This window comes from Anoplopoma fimbria, chromosome 12, assembly GCF_027596085.1.
Source record: "Anoplopoma fimbria isolate UVic2021 breed Golden Eagle Sablefish chromosome 12, Afim_UVic_2022, whole genome shotgun sequence".
NCBI classification, from domain to species: domain Eukaryota; kingdom Metazoa; phylum Chordata; class Actinopteri; order Perciformes; family Anoplopomatidae; genus Anoplopoma; species Anoplopoma fimbria.
In genome coordinates, this window is record NC_072460.1 from 2,725,958 (window position 1) to 2,750,198 (window position 24,241).

Genomic DNA, 24,241 nt, shown 5'->3' on the forward strand with positions numbered 1-24,241 from the left:
TTTGCAGAACTCACACATGCATTTGGGTTTTACCTGAAATGTCAACTCTTCTTACAGCTTGTAGACTAAAAAAAATTGCCAAATCTCCGACAGTCTTTGAAAGTTCCAAAACTTTCTCATGCCTCTCTCTCCCTCTGCAGCTCCTCCACCCCCACCCCACCCCCACCCTTCACACACCCACACACCCACACATGCACACGCACGCACACGCACGCGCATTCCAGCAGGCGGAGTCTGTGACGTCACGGCCCCGTTTGTGAATGAGCCGCACGGAGAAGCGCGCTCCCGTCAGAGTCCCGGCCAGAGAGAGAGAGAGAGAGAGAGAGAGAGAGGAAGGAAAAGTTTGACAAATGGATTTCTTTACTGGAGTCAGACCTTTATTATTTTCATATGTACTCATTAACGGCATACTAATAACTTTGCAAACTAAAGAAGGTGAGTGACTTTTTTTTTTTTAAAACATATAATGTCCCAAATTATGGAAGTTAAATCTGTTTTTAAAGTTTATTGGAGTGAAGCCCGTGTCCCATGCGGGGAACCTCCTTTAAGAAAGTTTAACACCAGGAAACGCACTTTGTTAATCCTGTGACAGCTTTATAGTCTCTCAAAGTCGCATTCAAAGAAAACCCTTTTAAGTTCATAAAACATGTATTTAGTTGTAGTTTCATATTTAATCACTAAGTTGAAAGTGAAGCCTGCATGCGCGCTGCTCTGAACTTTGTCAGCAGGTGAATTTAGGCAATTTCCTACTGAAAATGTTGGGTCAAAGTTTAATATTTTTAACACTTTCTATCAGCCTTTTAGGTAGTGTGTGCAGTGTTTATTTTACACTTATTAGTTTGACATTCATAAACTCTCAAAGCATATGAAAGTGTATTTCTAGTTACTGTCTTGTAAAAAGCCAGGATTCTTAATCTAACCTTTTATTTTAAAAAGGTGTTACCGTTTGTCAAATGACATTTTTAATTAAATCTGGTCCGCTTTTGGGTTATTATGAAGGTCAGTTAAAATCACTGTCATTTGTACATTTTTCATTCGTTGACATGTGTGTTGTTTTAGGAATAGAAGTAGGATGATTTCCATTCATTCTCAGTCAAAATGCGTCTTTGCTGATGAGTTCAAAGGGTTATTTCCTTGTGCTGACAGTGTTCTCATGTGTCCACAGAGGTGCTTTTGGATATGAAGGCAACAGGAGGTGAACTGGGCTGGCTGACCTGGCCCTTAGATCAGGGAGAAAAATCCGGGGTGAGTACAGCTTCGACTTCTCCTGCAGCTCCCACGTTTACACTTGGAATTTGCCTTAGGACAAAAACAGCATGGAGAACGTGCACAGGAAGGGCCCGGCCGAGCAGAGAGCCTCCAGAGCAGAAATATTTGACCATTTGACATGTGTGGTTAGCCGTCCGGTTGGCCTCGTGTGTGTGTTCATGTCAGGTTGCTATAAGATCTGGCAGTTAGAGCCTAATGGTTGCAGGAGTATGGGTATTGCAGTTGTAGGAGCCTATCAGGAGCTGCCTGCAGAGCATGTCTGGGCTACACCAAAGCTTAGGCAGACAGAATAGCTGCTAGCTCTGAACTGGGAATACTTGTGGCTTCTTGTGGTTTCAAGGCTTCAGCTCCAGAATTGTATGTTAGAGAGCAATTAACTTTAAAAGTTTGCAGCATGTGGTACCTCTTCCTAGAGGGGGAGGGGTTTTCAGATGGGGGCCAATCAGTCAGAGCTACCTCTTCCCTCAAACCAGGGTGAAACGTCTACTTTTGGAGATGCGTCATTATTGCACCCAAATGCTGTGGTTATCTCTTTGCCAGTATACAGGAGGAATGTGTGTCTTCTTCCATATTGTGGTTTCAAAGTAATGGACCAGTCAAGCCCATGCAAATTCCCTGTAAATAGCCTCATTTTGCTTGCTGAAACTCAAAGGCATGTGCTGTTCATAGTGGCTCGACCGACTTCTAAGCGAGGTTTGACTGCTCGAATAATCCCTTGGACATTTAAGTTTCACTTTTTGCACTAATGAGCATCAGGTGTTGTAATTTCTTGAGTTCTTTGTTGGGAACCTTTTTTGTATTGTGCCCAGATTTCTCATGTAACTACATTCACTTATGACAATTATTATTCCGGGTTTTAAAGCCCCCGTATAAAATAATGTTCACCAGCTGTTTTAATAGAGGTGTTGGTTTATACGGGGAGCCACACACTCCGCTAACAAAGCACATTCCTTTAATTAATAGCACGGGGGCTTCATGCAGAGAGCAGACCACAGGCTCTGCCCCTGTGAGGGCCAGTTGTTCCTCACGAGCCAAGGTTACGCTAAAACATGTCGCTTTTTTTCCCCCAAAAATATTTGTGGTAGCATTTAGTATTTGAGCTGCAACACTGCTTGGAGAAAAATGCAAACAGTAGCGGCAGCATGTGAAAGACGGAATTGGAAATCATTTGGTGTCTTTGCAGTGGCAGAAATGCTTTCTCACACACAGTCTTTGAGTTTCTTTCTGCATTGTTATGTTGTAAAGGCTCATAAAGTGGAGTTCTCCATGTTACAGGAATATATCATGGCCGTGAAGGATAGTTAAAATATTCAGGGGGACTAATTAGCAACATGTAGAGCCGTGAGTACGAGGGGTTGAGATTACTGTGGTTGAATGTGAAATGGTATGGCTCCCCTTTACTTTTGGGGCTCCCAGTGTTCGTACCTCTAACCTTGTTGGTTTGTGTGGTTTGGTTTCAGTGGGAGGTCACCCAGAGGACTCTGAACGGCTCTCAGTTCTACACCTACTCCGTCTGCAATGTTGGAGAACGTGAGCAGGACAACTGGCTGCGCACCACCTTCATCCAGCGGCGTCCGTCGGCTTCGCGGGTTTTTGTTGAACTCCAGTTCATCGTACGGGACTGCAACTCATTCGATGCCACCTCACTGACCTGCAAAGAAACATTCAACCTTTTCACATCCGAGTCAGACGCAGACGTGGGCACCACCTTCCGCAAGGGCCAGTTTAAGAAAGTGGCCACCATAGCGCCTGACGAGATCACCGGCAAAAACGACCTTCGCATCAACACCGAGACGCGAGTGGTGGAGAACCTGTCTCGGAAAGGCTTCTACTTGGCTTTTCAAGACATCGGGGCCTGCGTGGCTCTTCTCTCCACCAGGGTCTACTACAAAACCTGCCCGGCCACGGTGAAGAGCCTTGCATCGTTCCCCGAGACCGTGGCCGGAGGTGAGAACCAGCAGCTGAGGGAAGTGAGCGGGGCGTGCGTGGATAACGCCATCAGCGAGGAGCTGCCTCGCATCTACTGCACTGTGGATGGGGAGTGGGTGGTACCAGTTGGACAGTGCCAGTGCAAACCGGGCTATGAGGAAGTCAAAGAGGCGTGTCAAGGTAAGGGCGTGCTGTCGATTCTCTGGTATTCGTAAAGGTCTTTCTGCCCCGAGGCACCCAGGATATTCTTCCCATGAAAGTTGGTTCATAGAACTATTTGGCATTAGTCATTTATCTTTTATTTTAATCGCCGTAGGTTGTAAAACAAGCCTTTATGGTATGCTGTGGATATTCATCATACGTGTTATTATCATTGTTGTGAGGAATTCTCCCCTTGGCTAACAAGGCTCCTCTGCAATGGAAGGAATGCGTAGACCTACTGGTGCATGTCCCGACATCATCCTTGACCTTGAGATGATACCTATGAAATTAGCGAATGTGTGCTTTTGAGTTTCAGCCATGATTCTATGATCCTAAGGAAATGTTTGTACAAGCCTCGATCATTGTTTTGTGCTATAGAGCGATACACCCCTTGTGTCATCAAGTCTGAAATTGAGCGGTGAGAATAGTTTCAATCTGAGGGCGCTTGTGTTCAGGTTACACCTCCACGTTTTCAAACCTCAATTAACTCTAAAAGTAAATTCTCATAAACTCATTTTGCAGCACAAAACATTGTGTACCAATCATCTCCCAAGTGTTTTGTTCTTTTTCTGAAGACACGCTCAAACACGTCACCTTCCACAGCTCTTTACATAGGTCATAACTTACAGCCTGTTGCATCAGGCTGTTTCCTGCTCTCTTATTATCATCTGTTCTCTTATCTTGATATGGGTGTGCTACGTAGTCCAACCATGGCACTGTCCCTTGACTTTGTTGCCATGGCGTCGCTGTGTTTAAGGTCCTGCAAATAAGGCTTTTATTGTTGTGGGAAGGGCTGTCACAGTGACAGAAAGTGATCAAAGAAGCCGGAAGGCTACTGTACTGTGATGGATTAGCATCTTCAAGGCTGGCGGGTGGGGGGAGGAGAAGGGGGAGGCAGGAGGAAGCTTCTGAGCCTCACTGACTTTATTCATCTCAAGCATCACAGAAAACAGGGGCCCTCGTCGCCGCATCTCTCCCCCCCCTTCCCCCTCTGTTTCTTCCTGAATCTACTGAGCCCCAGCTTCAGGGTGTTTTGTGTATGTATGTGACATACAACACAGGCTGGCATGCAAGGGCATGTTGGACTTTGTTCCATGACAGAATACCTAAAAACTCCCATCAGCCCCAAGTACTCCTCCTCCTCCTCCTCCTCCTCCTCCTCCTCCTCCTCCTCCTCCTCCTCTTTTTTCTGGAAATCTCTTTAATACACCTACACATACTTGACCTGAAACACACACACACACCCACACACACACACACCCACACAGGCAATATCTTCAATCACACTTTGGACTGCAGTTGTAAATCCACATGCAGCCTGTTTATAATACATTTGCTGTCCCACTAAAAATCCCCTCCCATTGGCTACATACCGATAAAAAGTGATGAAGTTTTCTGTCAGTACATCATTTTTAGCTGTGGGAAAGTGCCAGGTAAGATGATTAGGGAGGAGGCGAAGGAGGAGGAGAGGCAGGAAGGAGTGAAAGAAAAGTCATACAAAAGTGACAGAGAGGATTTGCTTAGCGGAGGGGTGTGATTTTAAAACAGAAAGAGGTGAGGAATGGAATGCAAAGATAGGAGAACAATGAAGAGCTGTGTTTTCCCCGTGAGGCCGGAGGAGCCCACCTCCACCTCCACCTCCTCACTCCCTTGGTTTGTACATTCCTGATCAGTTTGCTGAGGAGGAGCCTCCCAACATTACTCCAGACCTGTGGAATTCCCAGGAGGGAAGAGCAGCTCCGGGTCAAGCCCTCACATAAAAATGACTAAACAAAGAAAACCCCCCAAAAACTACAGAGATGAAGTCAAATGAGAAGCCGGAGACACACGAGGGCAGTTGTAGACGAGGGTGGAAATGAATCACGGGGCTGCAGAGCGGGGCCAGGATGAATGGTTTGTAGGGCTTTAAGTGGAATCTCGTACAGACACACAGTTAATCATTCTCCCAACTTCTTTCCTGTGCTGCGTGCTGTTCGTGGAGAAACCGCAAAACTTCAATTGTGGTGTTTCTTACTTGGGTTGAAAGTTTCCATGTTCAGTGATGTGTTCACTCAGTTTTATGACTCCGCGGCCCCACGGGATCTGTTAAAGTAGCAATCTGTGACTTTATCTGGTTTTTGTCTACGACTCCTCATCAGCGCTTACCGCTTTGGGGTTTCTGGCTCAGAGATCACTGCTCTGTCAAACCGTGTTTCTAGGATCTTTTTTCCCCCAAAAAAACTCCAGTTGAGGTTTCTGCAGGTGGTGTTTGGCGCTCTTCTCTTGGTGGCCGTAGATGCTAATGTGAACTACGGCGATCACTTCCTGTGCTGCAGAAACCCACCACAGTGTTTAGAGCAGCAAATGTTAGAGCTTCTATGGATTTGTTGTAAATCGTATCAGTCAACAGTAGAGGGGCGTTTGTTTTTTATGAAAGCATTATAGACTTCTAGAAAAAATAATTACTTTGGCTCTGGAAATACATGAACGGCAATTATGGAATGAATCAGAAAAAGAGTAAGCCCAGTGAAAGCTGCTCTCAAGATGTATGTTTATTGCCAAAATCAACACAAGACTGATGAAGGCCTGATGAAGACGAGTTTTTCTTTCTTCTCTAAAATGAGTTATTTTTCTGCACCAGCAGGCCTAAAACATCATATTCTTATTTTTTTTAAATTCTAATTAAATGGAACAATAATAAAATGATTTCTCTGGTGAAAGAAGTATTCAAATATTTTAATTAAATAACATGTTAAAATACTATTATAAAAGTCCTGCATGCAAAATTTATATCTATGTAATTTATGAATAGCTTTAAGTGCAGAATTATTACCAATGACTGTACTTAAGTATCCAAAGTAAGTGTATATATATTTTTATTTTTTATTTTTTTATACTGATAATTTAATCTAAACCAATCCAAACAAGTTGCATGTATTTTGAATTACAAACCTATAAACTATATTAGTACAATATTTACTATAATATAATACAGTAGGATCACGACCATCATAAAAAAAAGTACCTTAAATCTATACCTAAGCACAGTACTTGAGTACATGACGTTTTTTGTAAATAAAGTCTTTTTTTTATTTGGCACCTGCTTTACATCAGGATGTCGTGCATTCAGTCTCTTAAGTGAGAAAATAAACATTCTTTTTTTAATTCTGGAAAAAAATCGTAACTTTTTTATTTTTGCAATTAAGCGGTTGGCTTTTAAATCGACAGCAGCGCTGTGGGTTGCCACTTGTGACTCACTGTTGACACTGAAACAGTTTTCCTCCATTGCCTGTCACCCCCTTCCTTACCCATAATCCTCCCTGGCACAAAAGAGCTGCATACCGTGTGTCACCCCACAAAGGACCACGGCCTGCCTTGGCTGGTCCTCAGGAGTGTGTTTAACCGCCAGGTCCACACCTCATCAGCCGCTCTAAAGCCTCAACAAATAAGGCTTAATCCCACGTCATGGTTTCCATAAAGCCGGGAGACACAATGTGATTTATATTTGGACTGCTGAGAGCAGTTTTGGTGAAAAATGGCGTCTCGTGGAACAACTGTCCACTGAGTTCCAGTAAAGTTATTATTCCTCTCTCCAAAAAGGTTCCAGTAAGCCATTTTCTCCCCCTCCTTTCCACTCGGTACGTGTCTCAGAACTCATCCTCAGCTGATGTAACAAACAGTTGGTGACTAAGTTGCAGTTGTGTGACTGCGCGGCTGTGGTGAGTGATTTGTATGGGTAGTAATTGACTTGGGTGTGTTTGTGCTTTTTAAGTGAAGTAACTACAGGTTCTGCGTGCCTTTTCTGCCTTTGTGCAATCACTTTTGCTGTCCTCTATACCTCTCTCCCCACATCCTGGCCATCCCTGGAGAGCCTTTCTATTTTTGCACCAATTTTCCGCCTCTCGTCTTGTATTTATTTGATAGAGTTTCTTATCTCAACACTCAATTCCCGTCACAATTTTACAGATTGTAATGCACATTGCTCAGACGTACACTGCTGCACAAGCTGTCCCAAGTATAACAAATTGACACAAAGTTTTGTCTCCGTGTGTTGTGTTCTTGTTGTCGGTGAAATCAGAGAGTCGCTGTTGCTTTTGGCTGGCGTGCAGGTCATGAATATGACACCAGTAGAGTTTAAACATCCCGTTTCACACGGCCCTGATGGGACTATTTAGACTTTGTCTTTATCCCTGGTAAATACATTTCTCTACGACTGTCTCGTAAAGATAAATAGAGGCTAAATTAGAACAATGCTGCCAATCTGAGCGTTTTTAAGTGGAGACGGAGAGAAAACAACAACTGGCCCTGTTAACATGGTGGTTAGGGCATAAACATTCAGCGGAGGTGAAATGTAAACTTTAGCCCTCAGCTTCTGTTTTTGTTGGGGAACTTTATGATGGAGTTTAAGACTTGAAACGCTGATTGTTAACTTGGAAATACATGCTAGAGATCAAGTGTTTCAAGGCCAACAGTCTTTAAATCTGCTCGTACCTGGAGCCAACTGGTTCATCATAATCACCCCGAACCTTTTAAGACCAAAAAGTCTTCAGCTTATCTGATGGATCTCAGGGATTTGATTTAGCTGGCCTACGGCGGATTACACATCAGTCTTCTCATGCTGCAGAAAGCCTACATTGAAATGTTCTGCTCTACCGAATTCCCTCATTTCTTTACCTCTGTCTCTGAAATAAAAAGTTGTAAGTCCCCGACTTATCGGACAACGCTTCTCCTTTTAGATCCACAGGCTGGATATAACCTCTCTTTTTCTTCCTCTGCTCTCGAAAGCAGCCGTGATTATTTTGAATTAGCAGATTCCTCAGATCTTGTGCCAAGGTAACGTCTGCCTAGCGGGCTGAACTTAAGGGAGTTGGTTGGATAATGGGGGGACTCTGAGGCACTTTCAAGTGGTGTCATGCACCGTCTTGTTGGGCCACATTTGGAGTGAACAGAACACTGGCAATTACTGTGAACGAGATGACAGGAAATGTAGCAAAGAGGAGATCTGGTGGCCCCTATGGTCCTTTAATGTGGATTAGAGCTAATAGTTCTGTTGTGGTTGGAGTGTGATCAGTCTGTTAGTTGATCCCCTCCATATCAACTTTACGATCAGCACTCTCAGCCTACACACTGACTGCATCGATTCGCATTAAAAACGGTTTTCATTCAGACATTTTTGCCCCCAGGACGAAAGTATTTTAAAGCTTCATTACTTAATTAATTTATTTATCTATTCTTCTTGACAACACAAAATCTCAGATATTGTCACCTTTAAAAAGTTGACATGGCAAACTCGTTATCAAACGGTAATGTTAGCTTATTTACACATGTGGCAGATGCACGGCAACATATGCATTCATTTGGAGTTTTGTTTCTGGTCACCAGATGAACACAAGTCTAATACTCTCTTCTTTTTAGCTTAGGTTTGGCCTCTACCAAATATCTCTTGGTCTCCAGCTTGAGTGTGCACACTGGAATACCAAATGGAGGCGGAACATTTTCTGAACTGCTAATATGTTTTGAATTAATCTCTTCAAGCGACACCTATTACATTTCACAGTTATTTGATCTCTGTGAAGCAGCTTTGACCTGGTGTTGGTTTCTTTAAGTATCAATATCAATCAATTAAGTTTGTTTAAATTCAGTCTCCTTATTTAGTTTGTGAATGTCTGTCATTAGTGAAATAACCAAACCTCAGCAGTGTGTGTGTGTGTGTGTGTGTGTGTGTGTGTGTGTGTGTGTGTGTGTGTGTGTGTGTTGTGTGTGTGTGTGTGTGTGTGTGTGTGTGTGTGTGTGTGTGTGTGTGTGTGTGTGTGTGTGTGTGTGTGTGTGTGTGTGTGTGTGTGTGTGTGTTGGTTGCGGTGGGGAAGTCGGGACATATTTCCTCTTGGTGACATTCCTGAGCCTGGGGGCTGTTAATGTGTGTATGGTGTGTTGTGATGGGGTTGTCCAGAGCAATGTGAAGCGCATTGTACTGCTGGTGTGTTAGATCAGCACTTTCCTTCCCCCATGTTAGTCAGTCATCCCCCCCCCCCCCCCCCAGCACCACCAACCAGCTACCGCCCCACCCATCACCGCTAACAGGACGAGCCCGCAGCGGAAACCGGAGGTCACCTAATCCCTCGGTGACTCCCCGACCCGTTGGCTCAGGGCTTTCCATTGTCGCCCCGCGCTGAGTGGCCTCGCTCAGCCACTTTCCATTTTGTTGTCCTGCCTGATAAGTCGTTTTGTTTATTGGTGCATTTGGTCCCATTTTGGCCCCTACCCCTAACCAGGAAGCAGACGGTTGTCGGCATCCAGCTTGTGACCTGTTGGCTCTGCGTGCTGTAGTAAAATGGTGTGGTGTTTGCCACCTGGCTGTCTGGATTTCACCAGCAGCATGGAGAAACGTGGCCGGACGACCATGACGGCAGGCCAACTGAGGCCTGTGGAAGCTCACACTAGCCAGGATTGGTTTCTACTTTATTTGACTTTATTTCAAACCTTGTTTAGTATGTTTTGTGCCTTCTTGACTCCACTTTTCACTCCCTGTATCTCTCCTCCTGTTGCTGTCACAGATTGGACAGAGGGAGTGAGAGGAGAAAGGGGATCAGGGAATTTATTGTGTTTGTTAACAACCCCAGATGAAAGCCTGAGTGCAATTGTAAAACAGATGTAATGCCCTTCCAGCTGCTCCATTGGTCAGCTAATCCTTTTGACTAATGTCCCTTCCCCTCCCACACGCACACACTTCCATCAGCTCCTACACCTTTACTGCCCCCTGTTCCCCCCCCCCTCCTCTACCTCAGTGACCCCTGGCTCATGTTACCGGCATACCTCCCCCCATCAGAGACCCTCATTGTTCCACTAGAACCCGACTCCCCCGAAATGCTAATGACATGTTGTCACCCTGCATACAAACAAAATGACATGACATATTGCTATTACGGAAGCAAAACGGGGGTTGGGGAGGAGAAGTTAAGTAGATGAGGGAACAGAAAAGGCGAGGACCCCTTTGCCTCCAGATGCCCTGATAAGGATCTAGATATTGTATTTTTTTTCTTATGGATTTATTATTCCATGATGTTTTTTTTGTTCACTGGCCGTACTTATGCATTTAACCTCCCTCCTCATGAGGCAAGCCACCGGCTGCTGCTGCAACTCTTTCTCCCTCCTCCTCCTCCTCCTCCTCCACTTCACGGCAAACACGTGTTTGTTTTACTTGGCCACCGACTCCCTGTAAGCCATGCACAGTTTAACTCACAACTACCCTGAGGCAGACATGACCTTTCTGCCTTTTTTAAAAGCCCAGCGCCGGACTCCATAGTGGGGCCCCCCTACCACTTACTCCTCCAGTCCTGAGGGCCATTTCTGTTGTCAAGCCACCATGTTACCCATTCATCCATCTATCCGACCATGCATTCATCACTGTCGCCAATCTCATCCATCTTAACTTCTGCCGACAAACCGGGAGGTGGGCCCTTAGGGGGCTCCCACTCCAGAGCCACTCGGGCTCCCAGAATGTAACAGGCCCCTGCACTCACTCTCAATAAACAAACAGAGAGTCACTCAAGGCGCACGGGGCCTCTCAAATGACAAACAGTTCATTGCTCTTTAGCAAATAGGCAGGGGAAAAATGTCCGGTTTAAGTTTGTCAGATGTTTCAAGTCAGAGGAGGCTGAGGCCCCCCCCCCCCCCCCTTAGTTTAGTGCCCACGTTCATGTCGGGTCAACACATTTTCGCTTCCTTTACGGTTATTATTCTGTCTCAGGACTCTGGTAGTCTCAGCTCTGGGTCTTCATTTGGTCACGCTTCCCTGTGTTTCCATGCTTTGATTGGCTGCTTTAGGAAGGAAGGCTGCATCAGCCTCACACTTCCTGCTTCCTGTTGTGTCCAGCAACAATTCAAAGCCCTTCCTCCTTCTTCATGGAAACCAAGAAGTTTCCTCTCACCGGACTTTGCTCTTTTGTCGAGGAATCCTCTTGTTGGATACCTCAGCAGAGCGTCATCTAGTTCCATTTACTGTCTTTGTGACTCATGTATTAAAGGAACACAAACTCATTCACCTTCGTAACGGAGAACAGGGCGGACACTGAAGCTGCAGTGGCTGCTCCGCTAAAGGCCTCCTGTTGGGTGGTGTGCACTGGAATGCATCTTGATTATAGAGGCGGCTCACAGTGTAAGGCCATCATCTCCGCAGACCTGACCACGATGCATTGCAGCCTGCACTGTAGCGCCTAAAAGAGGCTAGTCCTCCTCTATTCAGTTGCCATGTGGCATTTCGGCTATTCTCATCTGCATTGCTTATGTGTGTGTGTGTGTGTGTGTGTGTATGTTTTTTTTCTTTCAGCACTTGAATGGCATGGCATTCTCCTTGCCTGCTGGTCAGTGGTGAATAGCAATGTTAATGGGTTAGCTGGGAGCCTTTTTAGTGAGGACTGGGAGGAGAGAAAGGAGGGGAGGAAGGAATTTGGGGATTACGAGGAGGAGAGGTAGGGCTATGAATCGGGGTTCGAGGCAGCAGCTGTTCCCTCTTCTCAATGGAAGAGTTCGCCCGGGCCTGTCCCTTTTCTTTCTCCCCTCTTTTCTTCAGTCCTCAGCAGGATACAGTATTCCTCTCTGTCTTTCTCGAACCTTCTGTTCCTTCATAGCACCTCTCTCCGGCCTCGCCCCAACCTCTGCCTCGTTCGCGTTAATGAGTAGCAGTGGCTGTTAATGGAACAGCTGGCCACGACAGAGAGGAGATGCTGTCTTGAGGGGAGGATTGAGTTACATGCGAGCCTATTGGACAAACTTACAAGTTCGTCTCATGCCGAGTATGGTTCTCTCCTGCATTGTTGTCATGCTCTTAAGTTAAACACTTGCGGCTTCCAAATGAACTTCATTTAAGTGAGGCGCATTAAAAGGCGGCCATAGACCGAGACAGTATCTCTGAGTGAATCTGATATTGTTTTTTTCCTTGGTTCTGCTTTTCAATTCGCCTCTGCAATCTCTGGAATCGACACTGTGTGTTTGCCTCAGTCACGCCCAAATGTCATGTCCTCTTTCTACCTTGTCTGATATCCATCTTGCCATACTCTTTAGAATTTCCAACCCTTTCTGTGTTTTCTTTCTTGCGTTTTCGCCTTCTGTTCCGTCTTGGCTCTCATTTGCATTGTCAACATCTCATGACATCTGTCATGAGCTATTTAAACACTGCAGGCAAACAAATTAGAAGGAAGGAAGGAAATGCGTGGGTATGTATATGTGTTTGTGTGTGTGTGTGTGTGTGTGTGTGTGTGTGTGTGTGTGTGTGTGTGTGTGGCTGAACTGCCTGTGCAGAGGGACATGAACAGGTGACAGGCAGTGGTCGTAATCCCTCTTCTGATGTCAGATTTAGCCATGTGTCCACGGGTGTGCTTTGCATACATGTATGTGTGTTTTGTGCATACATTTTGGTGTGGGTGGATATGTGCAGTGCGTGCGTATGTGTGTGTGTATGAATGTGTGATGGTGCGAGGACATGAGCAGCAGCCGGTGGAATGCTCTTGCAGAGTTAAAGGGGGGGCCGTCTCATTTTCACTCTCCTTTATGGCGCTCTCTCTAAAATTTCACACCGTATTAAGTTCGTATTTCACCACGGCTATGCACAGCTGGATCCTCTACCTGGATTTCTTTATTCCGAGTTGGACGTGTGAAATTAGGTGTCATCTTATCTAGGAGATACCGTTTCAAAAGCCTGCATGTGGGCCATATGAATGACTTTGAGTGCAAACGGATGCTCTGCTCTCGGTTGCTTCACTTCCATTTCTTTGAACTTTCCTGATTGTTGCTCTTGTCTTTATTTCTCAGCACTGAAGACTGACTTACTGTTGTGGAATGTGGGATGACTGGTTGTGTTTGTTGTGTGAGAGAGCAACGCTAAGAAAGCAGTAACAGAGGGGGGTTGGTGGTTTAAACAGTAAAGAGTAGGAGTGCCAACTAGTTAGGGAGTATGTTTTTTTTTTTTTTTTTTTTTTTTTTTTTTTTTTTTTCGACTTTGCTGGAATGGACAGTGTTTTAATGAGCAGAGTGCAGAGCCTGGCCTTGCATATATCTGTCACTTGTCCAAATCTAACCTTTAGCCTTGACATAATAACATGTCCACTCAACCTTGTTGTGTTGTTCGTAAGGTGAAGAGTTCACCCAGCATTACTGTTCTTTCAAAAGGGGCTTGAATGATCTAGACTAACCGGCTATACGCTGTGTGGTGTGGTATGTTGCCTGAAGTCAACATTGTCCTTGTTCACCTGCTAATGCAAATGTGTTTTTGTTTACAGAATGTCAACCTGGCTTCTTCAAAGCAGCAGCATCCAGTGACAAGTGTGAGATCTGTCCTGCCAACACCCAGTGGCTGGATTCTGGGGCCTTGTTTTGCCCCTGCATGGATGGCTTTTACCGGGCCCCAACTGACCCCCCTACTGGACCCTGTTCAGGTAATGAGTCCCCTCGATCCCTACTGAGAACCTTGCGATAAAATCATTTGGAAATATTTGCTTCCAATGAGCTTCAAAGTAATGTCATTTTCACTTGTGACTTTTGGCTTAACCCAACAGAATGCAGAGGGATTATGTATTCCTCAATGCACTCTCTGTGCACATTTATGGGGTTTGAATAAAGAATCAGGAGCCTGAATTTTAGGACATCCTTTGAAATTCAAAACAGTAACACTTTTCTTTTCAAGACCTTCTGATTTTACTGTCATGTCAGAAAGGGAACCCCCACATTTTGTTTCCTGTTTTTCTTCTTCCCCGCTTCTATTTAACATCTGGTATCCTTTCCCTATCTGTGTCCATCAGGCCTCCCCTCTGCCCCACGAGACCTCATAGCCACCACCACCCAGCTCTCCACAGGAAAACTCCTCCTGTCCTGGAGCCCGCCTGAAGACACCGGAGGTCGAACCGACATCACCTACAGCGTCAAATGCCAGCGTTGCGAGGGCCTTGTCTGCCAACTCTGCGGAGAAAAAATCCGCTACGACCCGGCCAACACAGGCCTGACCCACACCAAGGTTTCAGTGAGCGAGTTGGATGCACACCTCAACTACACCTTCATCGTGGAGGCACAGAGCGGCGTGTCCATGTTCGCAAGTCAGGCAACACCACGGTCTAATAGACCACCATCCACCAGCGCCCTGACTACATCGCTGCACTACACAGGTGAGTGCTGCTGATAAGAGGTGTTGATGTGATGATATCGGTGCTACAGTAATGACCGATGCTATCGCAGGGACGGCACCGCAAGTCGAATCATGCTGCAGGAGTGAGATGAAATTAAGTTAACTATCTAGGTTTGAGACTCCAACTCCCGAACTCCAGATCATTCTGTCCTTAACGGAAGACTTCCTCCCCCTACGTTCATCCCCTTCTCACATCTATTCATCCATCCTCAACATCCTTTACCGTAACCTCTAGGAAACACACTGTTGTGACGTGGTCCTTGCTAGTGAGCCCTCTTATCAGTAAGGACCTCTTTTTGGTATTTTGTGAGGTTTTTGCATCCCTAAGATCCTGAAGTATTCTCTACCTTTCTGTCCTCAGACCCCCCCAGAATTACCTCGATGCGACTGGTTGAGAGGACCTCCGCCAGCTTGTCCCTCTCCTGGGATATATCTCCCCGAACACGGGTCCAACCGCGGCCCATCCGCTATGAACTTACCTACCGCAAGAAGGTGCTTCACTCTTGTTTATTCTCCTAATATTAGTTTCAATTAATATCATTGTTCTACATTCACCACTGTGCTGTAAGTTTGACGTTACTTCTTAAATATTTAATTTATATGACACATAGATAGGCATCATTTTAAGACCAGAGCTCCTGAGCTGACAGTCAGCATGAGTCAAACATAATCTTTTATCGTAAATGTCTCTAACATGACATGGCCTCCGTTATTAACATTACCTGAATTCCTCCCTGATCTCCCTTCGACAGGATGATAACCTGGATGTGACAACCTACATCGTGCTCAAACTTGAGAAGAATTTTGCGCAGATAAGCAATCTGGTCCCAGGCACGGCCTACCTGTTCAGGGTGCAGGCCCTCAGCCACGATGGCAGCCCTGGAGGCTCCAGCATTGAGGACCAATTTGAGACCTCACCTGAAGGTAAAGAGGGGCACAATCAAGAAAAAAGTTTTTGAAGGTTTCATTCGAGAATGGGATCTCTCTAATGTCTATTTTTTACCCTTTTCAAGGACGCCTCACTCAAAACAACACAGCAGTCATCTTCGGCGGTGCGGTCGTGGGAGCGGCCGTGTTGTTCATCGTGGTCCTGGTCCTGTTCCTACGTAGACGGTCAGTCCACGCCCCTCTGCTGCTCTCCTTGTCTTTCTGTCCTGTTAATCAGTCCTCCTTCACTGGCTTCCTCTCTCATTCTTCTGCCTTTCCTTTGTGGGGCCTCCATGTGGCCTTTGCATTCACTCTCTCCTCACCTCACTCTTTCTCTCCTCCTTTAGCCAACTTTCGCTTTCTCTTTATCCGGATCTGTGTCCCAGCACTCACTGGGGAAGAATTTGCGTTGAATGTGCCTCGTCGTTGCTCAATGGTTATAGTCTAGTGAGTGTTGGGGGTGCCTTTGAAAGGAAATTAGTCCGGGGTGGTACATTGTTGGTGATAAGAGGCGCCTGGTTCCTTCTTTACCAGATTGCAGGCACTTTGTAAAGGTGACCTGGGCCTGTACTGTAGCAGACTGTAGCCCGTCTGTCCACCTCCCTCCCGCCTGCTTGTCTGTCTTTCAGTCTTGAAATCGGCTTGGCAAACACAGTCTACCGTCAGCCTTTATCAAAGGGCCGCCTCTGTGTGAATGGGCGCATTGCACCAGTGTCGGGATCCTTTTGAAAGCCTTAGAACGTATTGAAAAATGGTTACAAAGGTTGCTATGTGCTATTGGTATTAAATCAGGCAGATGATATAAAGACAATTGCCCATTTGTTCTTTGAAAGTGGGATATTCATTTGTAGATGGGTTTTTATCTTTATATTCAGGAAAAGAAACTCTCACTCCAGACAAGGACCAGAGGACACCTATTTCTCCAGCTCAGGTAGACAAACAAATCTCCCTCATCTCTTTATGTCACCCTATTAAATGTATTAAATTAATTCATTAACATACAAAACTGTCTTGTTTTCCTCTCACAGAGCAATTGAAGCCTCTGAAAACCTACGTGGATCCACACACATACGAGGACCCCAACATAGCCGTCCTCAAGTTTGCCACTGAAATCCATCCCAGCCACATAACTAAACAGAAAGTCATTGGAGCTGGTGAGTGACAACCCTGTTGAGACAATCTGCTGGGACTTAACTCTGAGATGTTGAAAGATTCTTCCAATCCCCAAATTCGCTGTTTATATTGTGCATTTTCCACGGCTTGGCAGGCTGACTGACAGAGGTTACTTTAGTGAGATTATCATCTATCTGGCTGAGCCCTGCCACAACAAGTTGAGACATTTTGTTCTGAGGCAACTCTTGGCTGTGAGATTTATGTTTTGGCTCCAGTTGAATGTAAATGTACAATTACACAAAGAAAGTGTTGCAGGCACAGTATTTTAGAAGATATCAGAGCACCCTCCCGGGCCCTGCCCCAACTTCAATTCGTAGAACGTTTATTCAACTGTGACCACCTTTACCCTTTGAACCGACAGTCTTTTTTCCTCATACACCCCCTCCAAAGTTCCCACGACCGTGACACCCCTCCCCTTTCTCCTCATGTGACAGCTGATTCCCATGCTTCCACACCACAGGCCATCCACCAATTATTCAACATAGGCTCTCTCTCAACACCCAGCCAGTACACACCTCTGTGAGAGAGCCGCAGGCAAAACAGCCGCCAAGACTTCCTGATAATCACTCTGTTGCACAGCACGCCCCTGCAGCTAGAAACCTGAGGAGACATATCAAACGCACCTTCACCTGATATCCATTTCCTAAATCAATTGTCCCATTGATGTTGTTTTTCCCGCAGGGGAGTTTGGTGAGGTGTACCGTGGCAATCTGAAGGTGCCGGGTAGGAAAGAGGTGGCAGTGGCTATCAAGACGCTGAAGCCGGGTTACACGGAGAAGCAGAGGCAGGACTTTCTGAGCGAGGCTTCCATCATGGGCCAGTTCTCCCACCAGAACATAATTCGCTTGGAGGGGGTGGTCACCAAATGTAAGGATTTCTGTGAGTTTTGTCAACCTTTTTTCTAACACAATTTTTTTCTCACAATTTTCTTCACTGGTTTTTGGGTCAGTTCAGGGAAATGATTTGTTCTTTTTTCTGTGTGTGAGCAGTCAAACACGCCATGATCGTGACTGAATACATGGAGAACGGAGCACTGGACAGGTACCTTAAGGTAAGTCCATCACATTCCCTTTGTGACTACACAATATGCTGTCTGATCTTTTTCTTGGCTATGATATCTATTTAATCATTTACCAGAATATCCCAATTGTTTCTGGTCACAAAACTTCACTAATCTGTGTTCCCTTTCTCACATCAGGACCACGATGGCGAGTTTCCCTCCTTCCAGCTGGTGGGCATGATGCACGGCATCGCTGCGGGCATGAAGTACCTCTCTGACATGAGCTACGTTCACCGCGACCTAGCTGCCCGCAACATCCTCGTGAACAACAACCTGGAGTGCAAAGTGTCAGACTTCGGCCTATCCAGGGTGCTGGAGGACGACCCTGAGGGGACGTACACCACAAGTGTAAGTAGACATGGAACTTCCTCTTCCTTTAAGCAAAAAAGATCAACCTCAATCATGTCATTGCGATGAACAGCATGATATCGAAGTGAAGCAATGTTGGGTTTTTTTTTTTTTTGTCTCTAACTTGAAGCTTTTCTTTCCTGTACAGGGAGGTAAAATTCCAATCCGCTGGACGGCTCCAGAGGCAATAGCATACAGGAAGTTCACCTCAGCCAGCGATGTGTGGAGTTTTGGCATCGTCATGTGGGAAGTCATGGCCTTTGGTGAGAGGCCATACTGGGACATGAGTAACCATGAGGTAAGTGTTTAAAGCAAGTTTTTAGATTGCATTCGTTTTGCTGTTTGAGTCAACTTTTTATGTTTAATAAAAGAAGCGGAGATTTAATCAAATTTAAAATCTTCTTGCAGGTGATGAAGGCCATCAACGAGGCTTTTAGGCTGCCGGCGCCGATGGACTGTCCCTCAGCTGTTTATCAGCTGATGCTGCAGTGCTGGCTCCAGGATCGCTCCAAGAGGCCGCGCTTTGGAGACATCGTCAACCTGCTGGACAAGCTGCTTCGGAGCCCAGACTCCCTGAAGACCATCGCAGATTTTGACCCACGGTAAGATTTATTTTAATACAAGATCAGGGGCTTTAAATCCACATTTGTCTAGTGCCGACCCATCAGTAGCTGCCACTATCGGCAACCAGCTCTTGGAAACCACCTTGCAACCAAAAGTTTATCAATGCTTCTTTTATAAAATAGTCTCACTTCTCTAACTCCTTTTGTACGCTTTTAGTTTCGCTTCTGTTGGTTCTGGTATCTACGTATGTGGCATAAAACTCTGATAATAAGCATCCAAAGTCATGTGGTTTCCTACAAGAAGCGGAACCTTTCTCAGCTTTAGAAAGAGCTCTATTAGCCTAAAAAGGAAATAACAGCATTTCTTTTAAACATGGCCAGTATTTAATCATTAGGCCTCTGCTTTAAAGGGATTTGGTCAGAGCTATGCAAAAATATTATTAACAGCTCTGACAGGAAAAATTTAAATGAAGAAAAATATTGTCTTTTCAAGAAGGTTGATAGAATAGATAAAGACAGGAAACAGGGGGATAGAGAGAGGGGACGGCATGCATGCTGGAACCAAACCAGGAAACCAAAGCAGGAACATTGTGGTAATCTGGTATCATCTGTTTCACAAACTGGAATTGTCTCCCGTGACTTGGAACTTGACTTGGACTTCTCGACTGTCTTGAGACTTGCCCTGGATCTGCTTTAAAACAGCAGCTCCCCATTTACTTGAAGATCAAAATGGGCTGAGTATTTAGGGTAGTTTGGGGATGAAAGGCAATAGCTTTAAGATGTTCTGCTTAAACTATTTAAAGGACAAACTGACACCTCGCCTGCCAGGCTAATGGCAGAAACGTGTGCACACTCCTGGCAGGAAATTACTAAAGCTCTTTTGTGTGTGATTGTGTGTGTGCATGCATGCATGCATACTTCGCCCTTTTGTGAAGGTGCATCAAAGCCAAAAACGGTGAGAAAAGACAAAAGGCTTCTGAGGTCATATTTTAATGGGCTCTCGCCCTGACTGCACCAACTGGTTTTGAACACCAACTGGTTTCCTGCACAGTCGTCTGCCAATTGGCTTTTGTTGTGGGAAAGCCTGTTGATCATTTGGATCTACTTTTCTTTGCTTGCAGTATATCCATCCGCCTGCCCAGCACCAGCGGCTCGGACGGTTCCCCCTTCAGGTCGGTGTCTGAGTGGCTGGAGTCCATCAAGATGAGTCAGTACAGTGAGAACTTCAACTGCGCTGGGGTCGTCACCATGGACCAGGTCCTGCAGATGAAGAACGAGTGAGTGGGACATTATTTCAAATTTTGTGACTCCACATAATGGGTTTTGATCTATTTACTTTTTTATTTAGGTCAGTGTGTTTTTGGCCAAGAAGAGGAACGTTTTGTTGTCAAATTATGGCATGAATTCTAACCAACAAAGATGTTTTTCCTCCCACGATGAAGTCTGTTATGGACTTCTACCCCCTTTTTGGTTTATGTATTTGTTTTTCTAAAAAAAGTTGCTTTTAATAGCCTGCAGAATAGTTTGCACACAATATAATCTCCGACCTCAGTTACAACTTGAGAAATGTTTTAGATGGAAAAAGTAATGGAGGGAAGGAGAAGGAGGGGGCTGATTTGTGGTAGGCTGGTGGTGGTGGCTTGTGGTCGGTGCAGTCCTTATTCTTCTTCCCTCTCTCCATTCTTTCTCTAATCCCACCCTTCACTGTAGGCAGCTCTGAGCCACACTTTTGCTAGAGCCCCGAAAAACCACCAGTTTTGACTGTTTAGGGCAAAGGCCCTTTTGTGGCTTCTTCAACATTAAAGTAGAGGAGGGGAGGAAGAGGAGGGGAGCCTGTGGAGCATGCACAGCTAGAGGGGATTAAGGAACTGAAATAGATGGATGAGTTTTAAAGGCTCCAAAGTCTGTACATTTGTACTTCTAGAAAGATTGAGGAGGTGCACTCAGAATGCACCCCCTGAACTTATCACAGGGTGGTTGAAAGCAATTGGATCTTGTCACATGTGTAGGAGCGTTATGGAGACAATTTCATGAAATGGGCCCATCCTTTTAAAAAACAGGCTTAGTGAAGTATGTAATAAATGGTTGTTTTGGAGCAGTAATGAGGGCCAGAGCTTTCCCCAACCGCATGACCAGCCTATGGGACCCCCCTTCCCCTCTGCCAGGGTGTAAGTATCTCAGCAGGTCTTGCTCTTGATTTGGCAAGATGGGCATACTGTAAAGCAGACGACAAAACCCTTTTGAAGTTTTTGTCATACAGAATGGTGTGATTTCGAGGCCCCATGTTTCCATCCCGGGGCATCTGGTAGCACTCTTGGAAAACCAGCAGTTATTTACGACCCACCCTCTGCTTGCCAGACAAGTGATTCATGGTCAACAGGGAGAATCCTCATTAAGTAATTAAGGCTGTAATTAAGGTTTTGACTTTGGGCTGCTGTGTTTCAGAGCTTTTGCAGGTTTGCATCATGTGCTCATGAAGAGCGAAGCCCCCCCCAGTCATTATCCTTTTATGTCGAGGATAAATTGTAACCTCGGCAGATTGCTAACTTGGAACACACCCCACCTTGCGATCGAGCTGTGCACAAGAGTGGCGTTGAGGCTGGCTCTCTAGCACGTTGGGATGAGTCAGTGATTACTACAAGGCTTGAGAAGCAGGAAGGATGTGCGTGAAAAGTGTTGGAACGAGTCCAACGTTTAAATCCATGTGGAGCTCCTCTTATAATCTGTGATGTCTCTTTCTTTTACAGGGATATTAAAAACATCGGCGTGAGGCTGCCTGGCCATTTGAAAAGAATTGCCTACAGCATCCTGGGTTTAAAGGACCAGACCAGCACCCTGAGCGTCTTTGCAGTGTGATCGTGACAACGAAGGGATTTAAAATGCGGGCTCTGAAGCAGGCAGCCCTTTGAACTCTGAGCTGAGCTGAGCTGGAGCAAAAACTGCAGGCACGGCCTTGAATCGGCAGGACCAAGAGACATGTGCCATCCATTGAGGCCGACAGAATCAGACTGACTTGCTGTACATTTTTGATTTCTTCATCTTATCCACACGGGAATTGAGCAAATATACAACAATAGATGTATCAAGTAGACTCTGTATATTTAGATATCTATTTTTTATTATCCAAGTCTTCTGTGCATTTACAATTCATTCCTCCCACGTTTATATTTTTTTCTCCTCATCTCGCATTCCTGCTTCAAGAAAATCAACAATCAAGTCATTTCTGGGAACGGCTTCAACTTCACAAAATTGCACCCTGTTGCATCCCGTATCAAACAAACAAACACAGTAAGTGTGATAGTGTGGGCGCAGTGGAGCCCAGCCCTCGCTTACGTGGAGGTTGATGCTGACGTCGGTGGCGTCTCCCTTTTTAAATGGCACTTTGGTCCATTTCCTGTCCAATGAGGATGGAGCGTCGAGAGCTTGAGCTGGCCCAAAGTTAAAGAAACGGTCTATAAACACAGACGGACCTGGTGCTGTAAATGGCATTCTGCTGGCTCTGTGCAGAAATTAAGCTATAATTATGTTAGTGATGTATGAAAAAAAGAGATGATATATATCAGGTACTCTTTGTGTACAGATTACCAAAAACATTGGAGTGACAATTTATAATGTAGCACTTGGATCAAGAAAGTCTTTGTCTTGATTTGTCTCAGAATTGCATGGAAAAGGCATTTACACGCAAAATCCTGAACAAAAAGAAATGGTATCGAAGGGAGAAATTGTGTGAATTTAATACGTTTAAATTAGAAAGCAATCCATCTGTCCGTAGCGTGCCGGTTATGAAGAGGGAGAGGGCGAAATTTGCCCAAAAATGTAAATGACTCTTGTTTAAGAAAAAAAAAAAAAAGAAAAAAATGATTTAATGATGATGCGTCTTGTTTTGGTTGAGATGATTTCATACTTAATAATAGTTTGGTTTGCAATTTCAATGTCTCATTTAGTTTTGTAGAAGCTATATTGACTCATACTTCTGTGTGACATGTTGACAGGATGAAACTTTATTCTTTGACAGTTAGGTGCCCGTCTCGCTCCACACATTCAAAGACATTTTAAAGTGCCCGTTTGTGGAAAGTTAGCAGGAGTTTGCTTCTGTCGTCTGTTTTAATGAAGCCGCTCGCCGCTGTAGTGGGATGTGTATAGTGGACAGTTTCCCCAGTGCTCTTAATTGATGACTGCAAATCATTGTGTTACTGATGTACACCTTCCTTTACTTGAATTTTTACTGTATTTTCAAATGCATCTATGATTCTCTTGTAGTTGATAGATCCATCTTTGGAAAAAGGGATTTTGTTTGTTGTTATTACTCTGGTTTACAGGTTGAAATTCCATGTTGTACATTTTGTTTGGTCTCACTATTTACCATATTACCAAACTGATTATTTTTCTAACTTCTCATTACTTTTTAAAGTGATGTCTCCTACCTTTGCTGCCTTTCCAAACATTTTGAGAGTTCCTTCATCAGAAATCAATCTCCTATCTTTTTGACTGTTTCATACTGTATTTAATAGCCTATTTATTTTTTACTTTTATTTATTTATGCTGTAAAACACTGAGCTGGGATTATAATTGAAGGTTGTGCTCTCATTCTCAATAATAATGAAAAAAATTCACTGCATTTGTGGAGCAATAAAGTCTTAAGTTTAATTTTGCAAAGCCTGCTGTATGATTGACACAAAACAGAGCAGAGGAATGCTTTATTTGTTTTAAACTTTGCCAGGATGTTTATACTTCCACCTGGATATCCTCCTAATGCTGCTGGGTGCTTTAATTCCAGGGTGTGAACCTGTAATAAACATGCGAGTGCTTCATTACCGGCAGGAGGAGACTGGGGTCCAGCAGTGGTGGGATGTGACGGTACATTTACCTAAATAATGTACTTCATTCCAAATAGAAGATACTAGAACGTTTTGCTTCTACTCCACTACATCTACAACCTGTGGTCCTACTTCTTAAGATAAATAAACTATTTAAAAAGCCTCATGGATCAACTCGAAAATGCATCTCCACAAAGCTGAAAACAGGACTGTTTTTCTGAGCTCATTCACAAGTTGTCTTTTTAGAAATAATTTGTCGTCACGGGACAGTGACGCTTTACAAATTTTAGATTATAATATTGAATACGATGCATTGCTGTTGATTAAACTACCTAGAAATAAATAAAGTTAAAGTGTTACGAGTTGAGATTAGCACAACCATAAACATCTGCACTAGTAAAATACAACATGCACATTAATGCCATGTCATTTAGTTAAGTAAAGTAAAACACTTCATTTACATCATTTCCTTTCAGTAAGGCTCTGAATGCAGGACTTTGACTGGTAGTCACATTGTAGTTTTGAACTTCTTCCACTACTGATATCCAGACATAAACACACACACACACACACACACACACACACACACACACACACACATTGTGCAAAACACACAACATTCCTCTATCAGCGATTACTGAGATATTGTATTTTTTATTTATTTATATTTTGGAATCAAATCAACCAGATATGAAAGCAAGACGTGTGAGATAAAAGTAAACTGATGTTTGTGTTCCTTAAACAGAGACTGTGATCCTCCTTGAGAAATGACCCGCTGCCTGACTTCACATTTTCTTTTCCC

At 44.6% G+C, this 24,241-nt stretch overlaps 1 protein-coding gene across 2 annotated transcripts; it reads left to right on the forward strand.

Annotated features, from left to right (window-relative positions):
• Positions 1 to 276: 276 nt before the first annotated feature.
• epha2b (eph receptor A2 b) lies at positions 277 to 23,474 on the forward strand. Of its 2 annotated transcripts, none has more exons than XM_054608433.1 (17): positions 277 to 435; positions 1,166 to 1,245; positions 2,730 to 3,378; positions 13,653 to 13,808; positions 14,172 to 14,531; positions 14,913 to 15,043; positions 15,304 to 15,475; positions 15,565 to 15,664; positions 16,354 to 16,409; positions 16,507 to 16,632; positions 17,333 to 17,530; positions 17,641 to 17,702; positions 17,850 to 18,059; positions 18,208 to 18,357; positions 18,468 to 18,661; positions 19,744 to 19,899; positions 21,370 to 23,474. In XM_054608433.1, the coding sequence occupies exons 1-17, from the start codon at positions 351 to 353 to the stop codon at positions 21,476 to 21,478; spliced, it is 2,994 nt and encodes a 997-aa protein (XP_054464408.1). In that variant the 5' UTR covers positions 277 to 350; the 3' UTR covers positions 21,479 to 23,474. The 2 variants fall into 2 exon arrangements, with proteins under 2 accessions (XP_054464408.1, XP_054464409.1); XM_054608434.1 differs by having other exon boundaries at positions 17,333 to 17,518.
• The last annotated feature ends 767 nt before the right edge of the window (positions 23,475 to 24,241 follow it).

Coding starts and splice junctions, on each gene's coding strand:
- epha2b (XM_054608433.1), top strand. CDS start 351: ATGGATTTCTTTACTGGAGTCAGACCTTTATTATTTTCATATGTACTC. Junction 436..1,165: donor AACTTTGCAAACTAAAGAAG/GTGAGTGACTTT, acceptor ATGTGTCCACAG/AGGTGCTTTTGGATATGAAG. Junction 17,531..17,640: donor CACCAAATGTAAGGATTTCT/GTGAGTTTTGTC, acceptor GTGTGTGAGCAG/TCAAACACGCCATGATCGTG.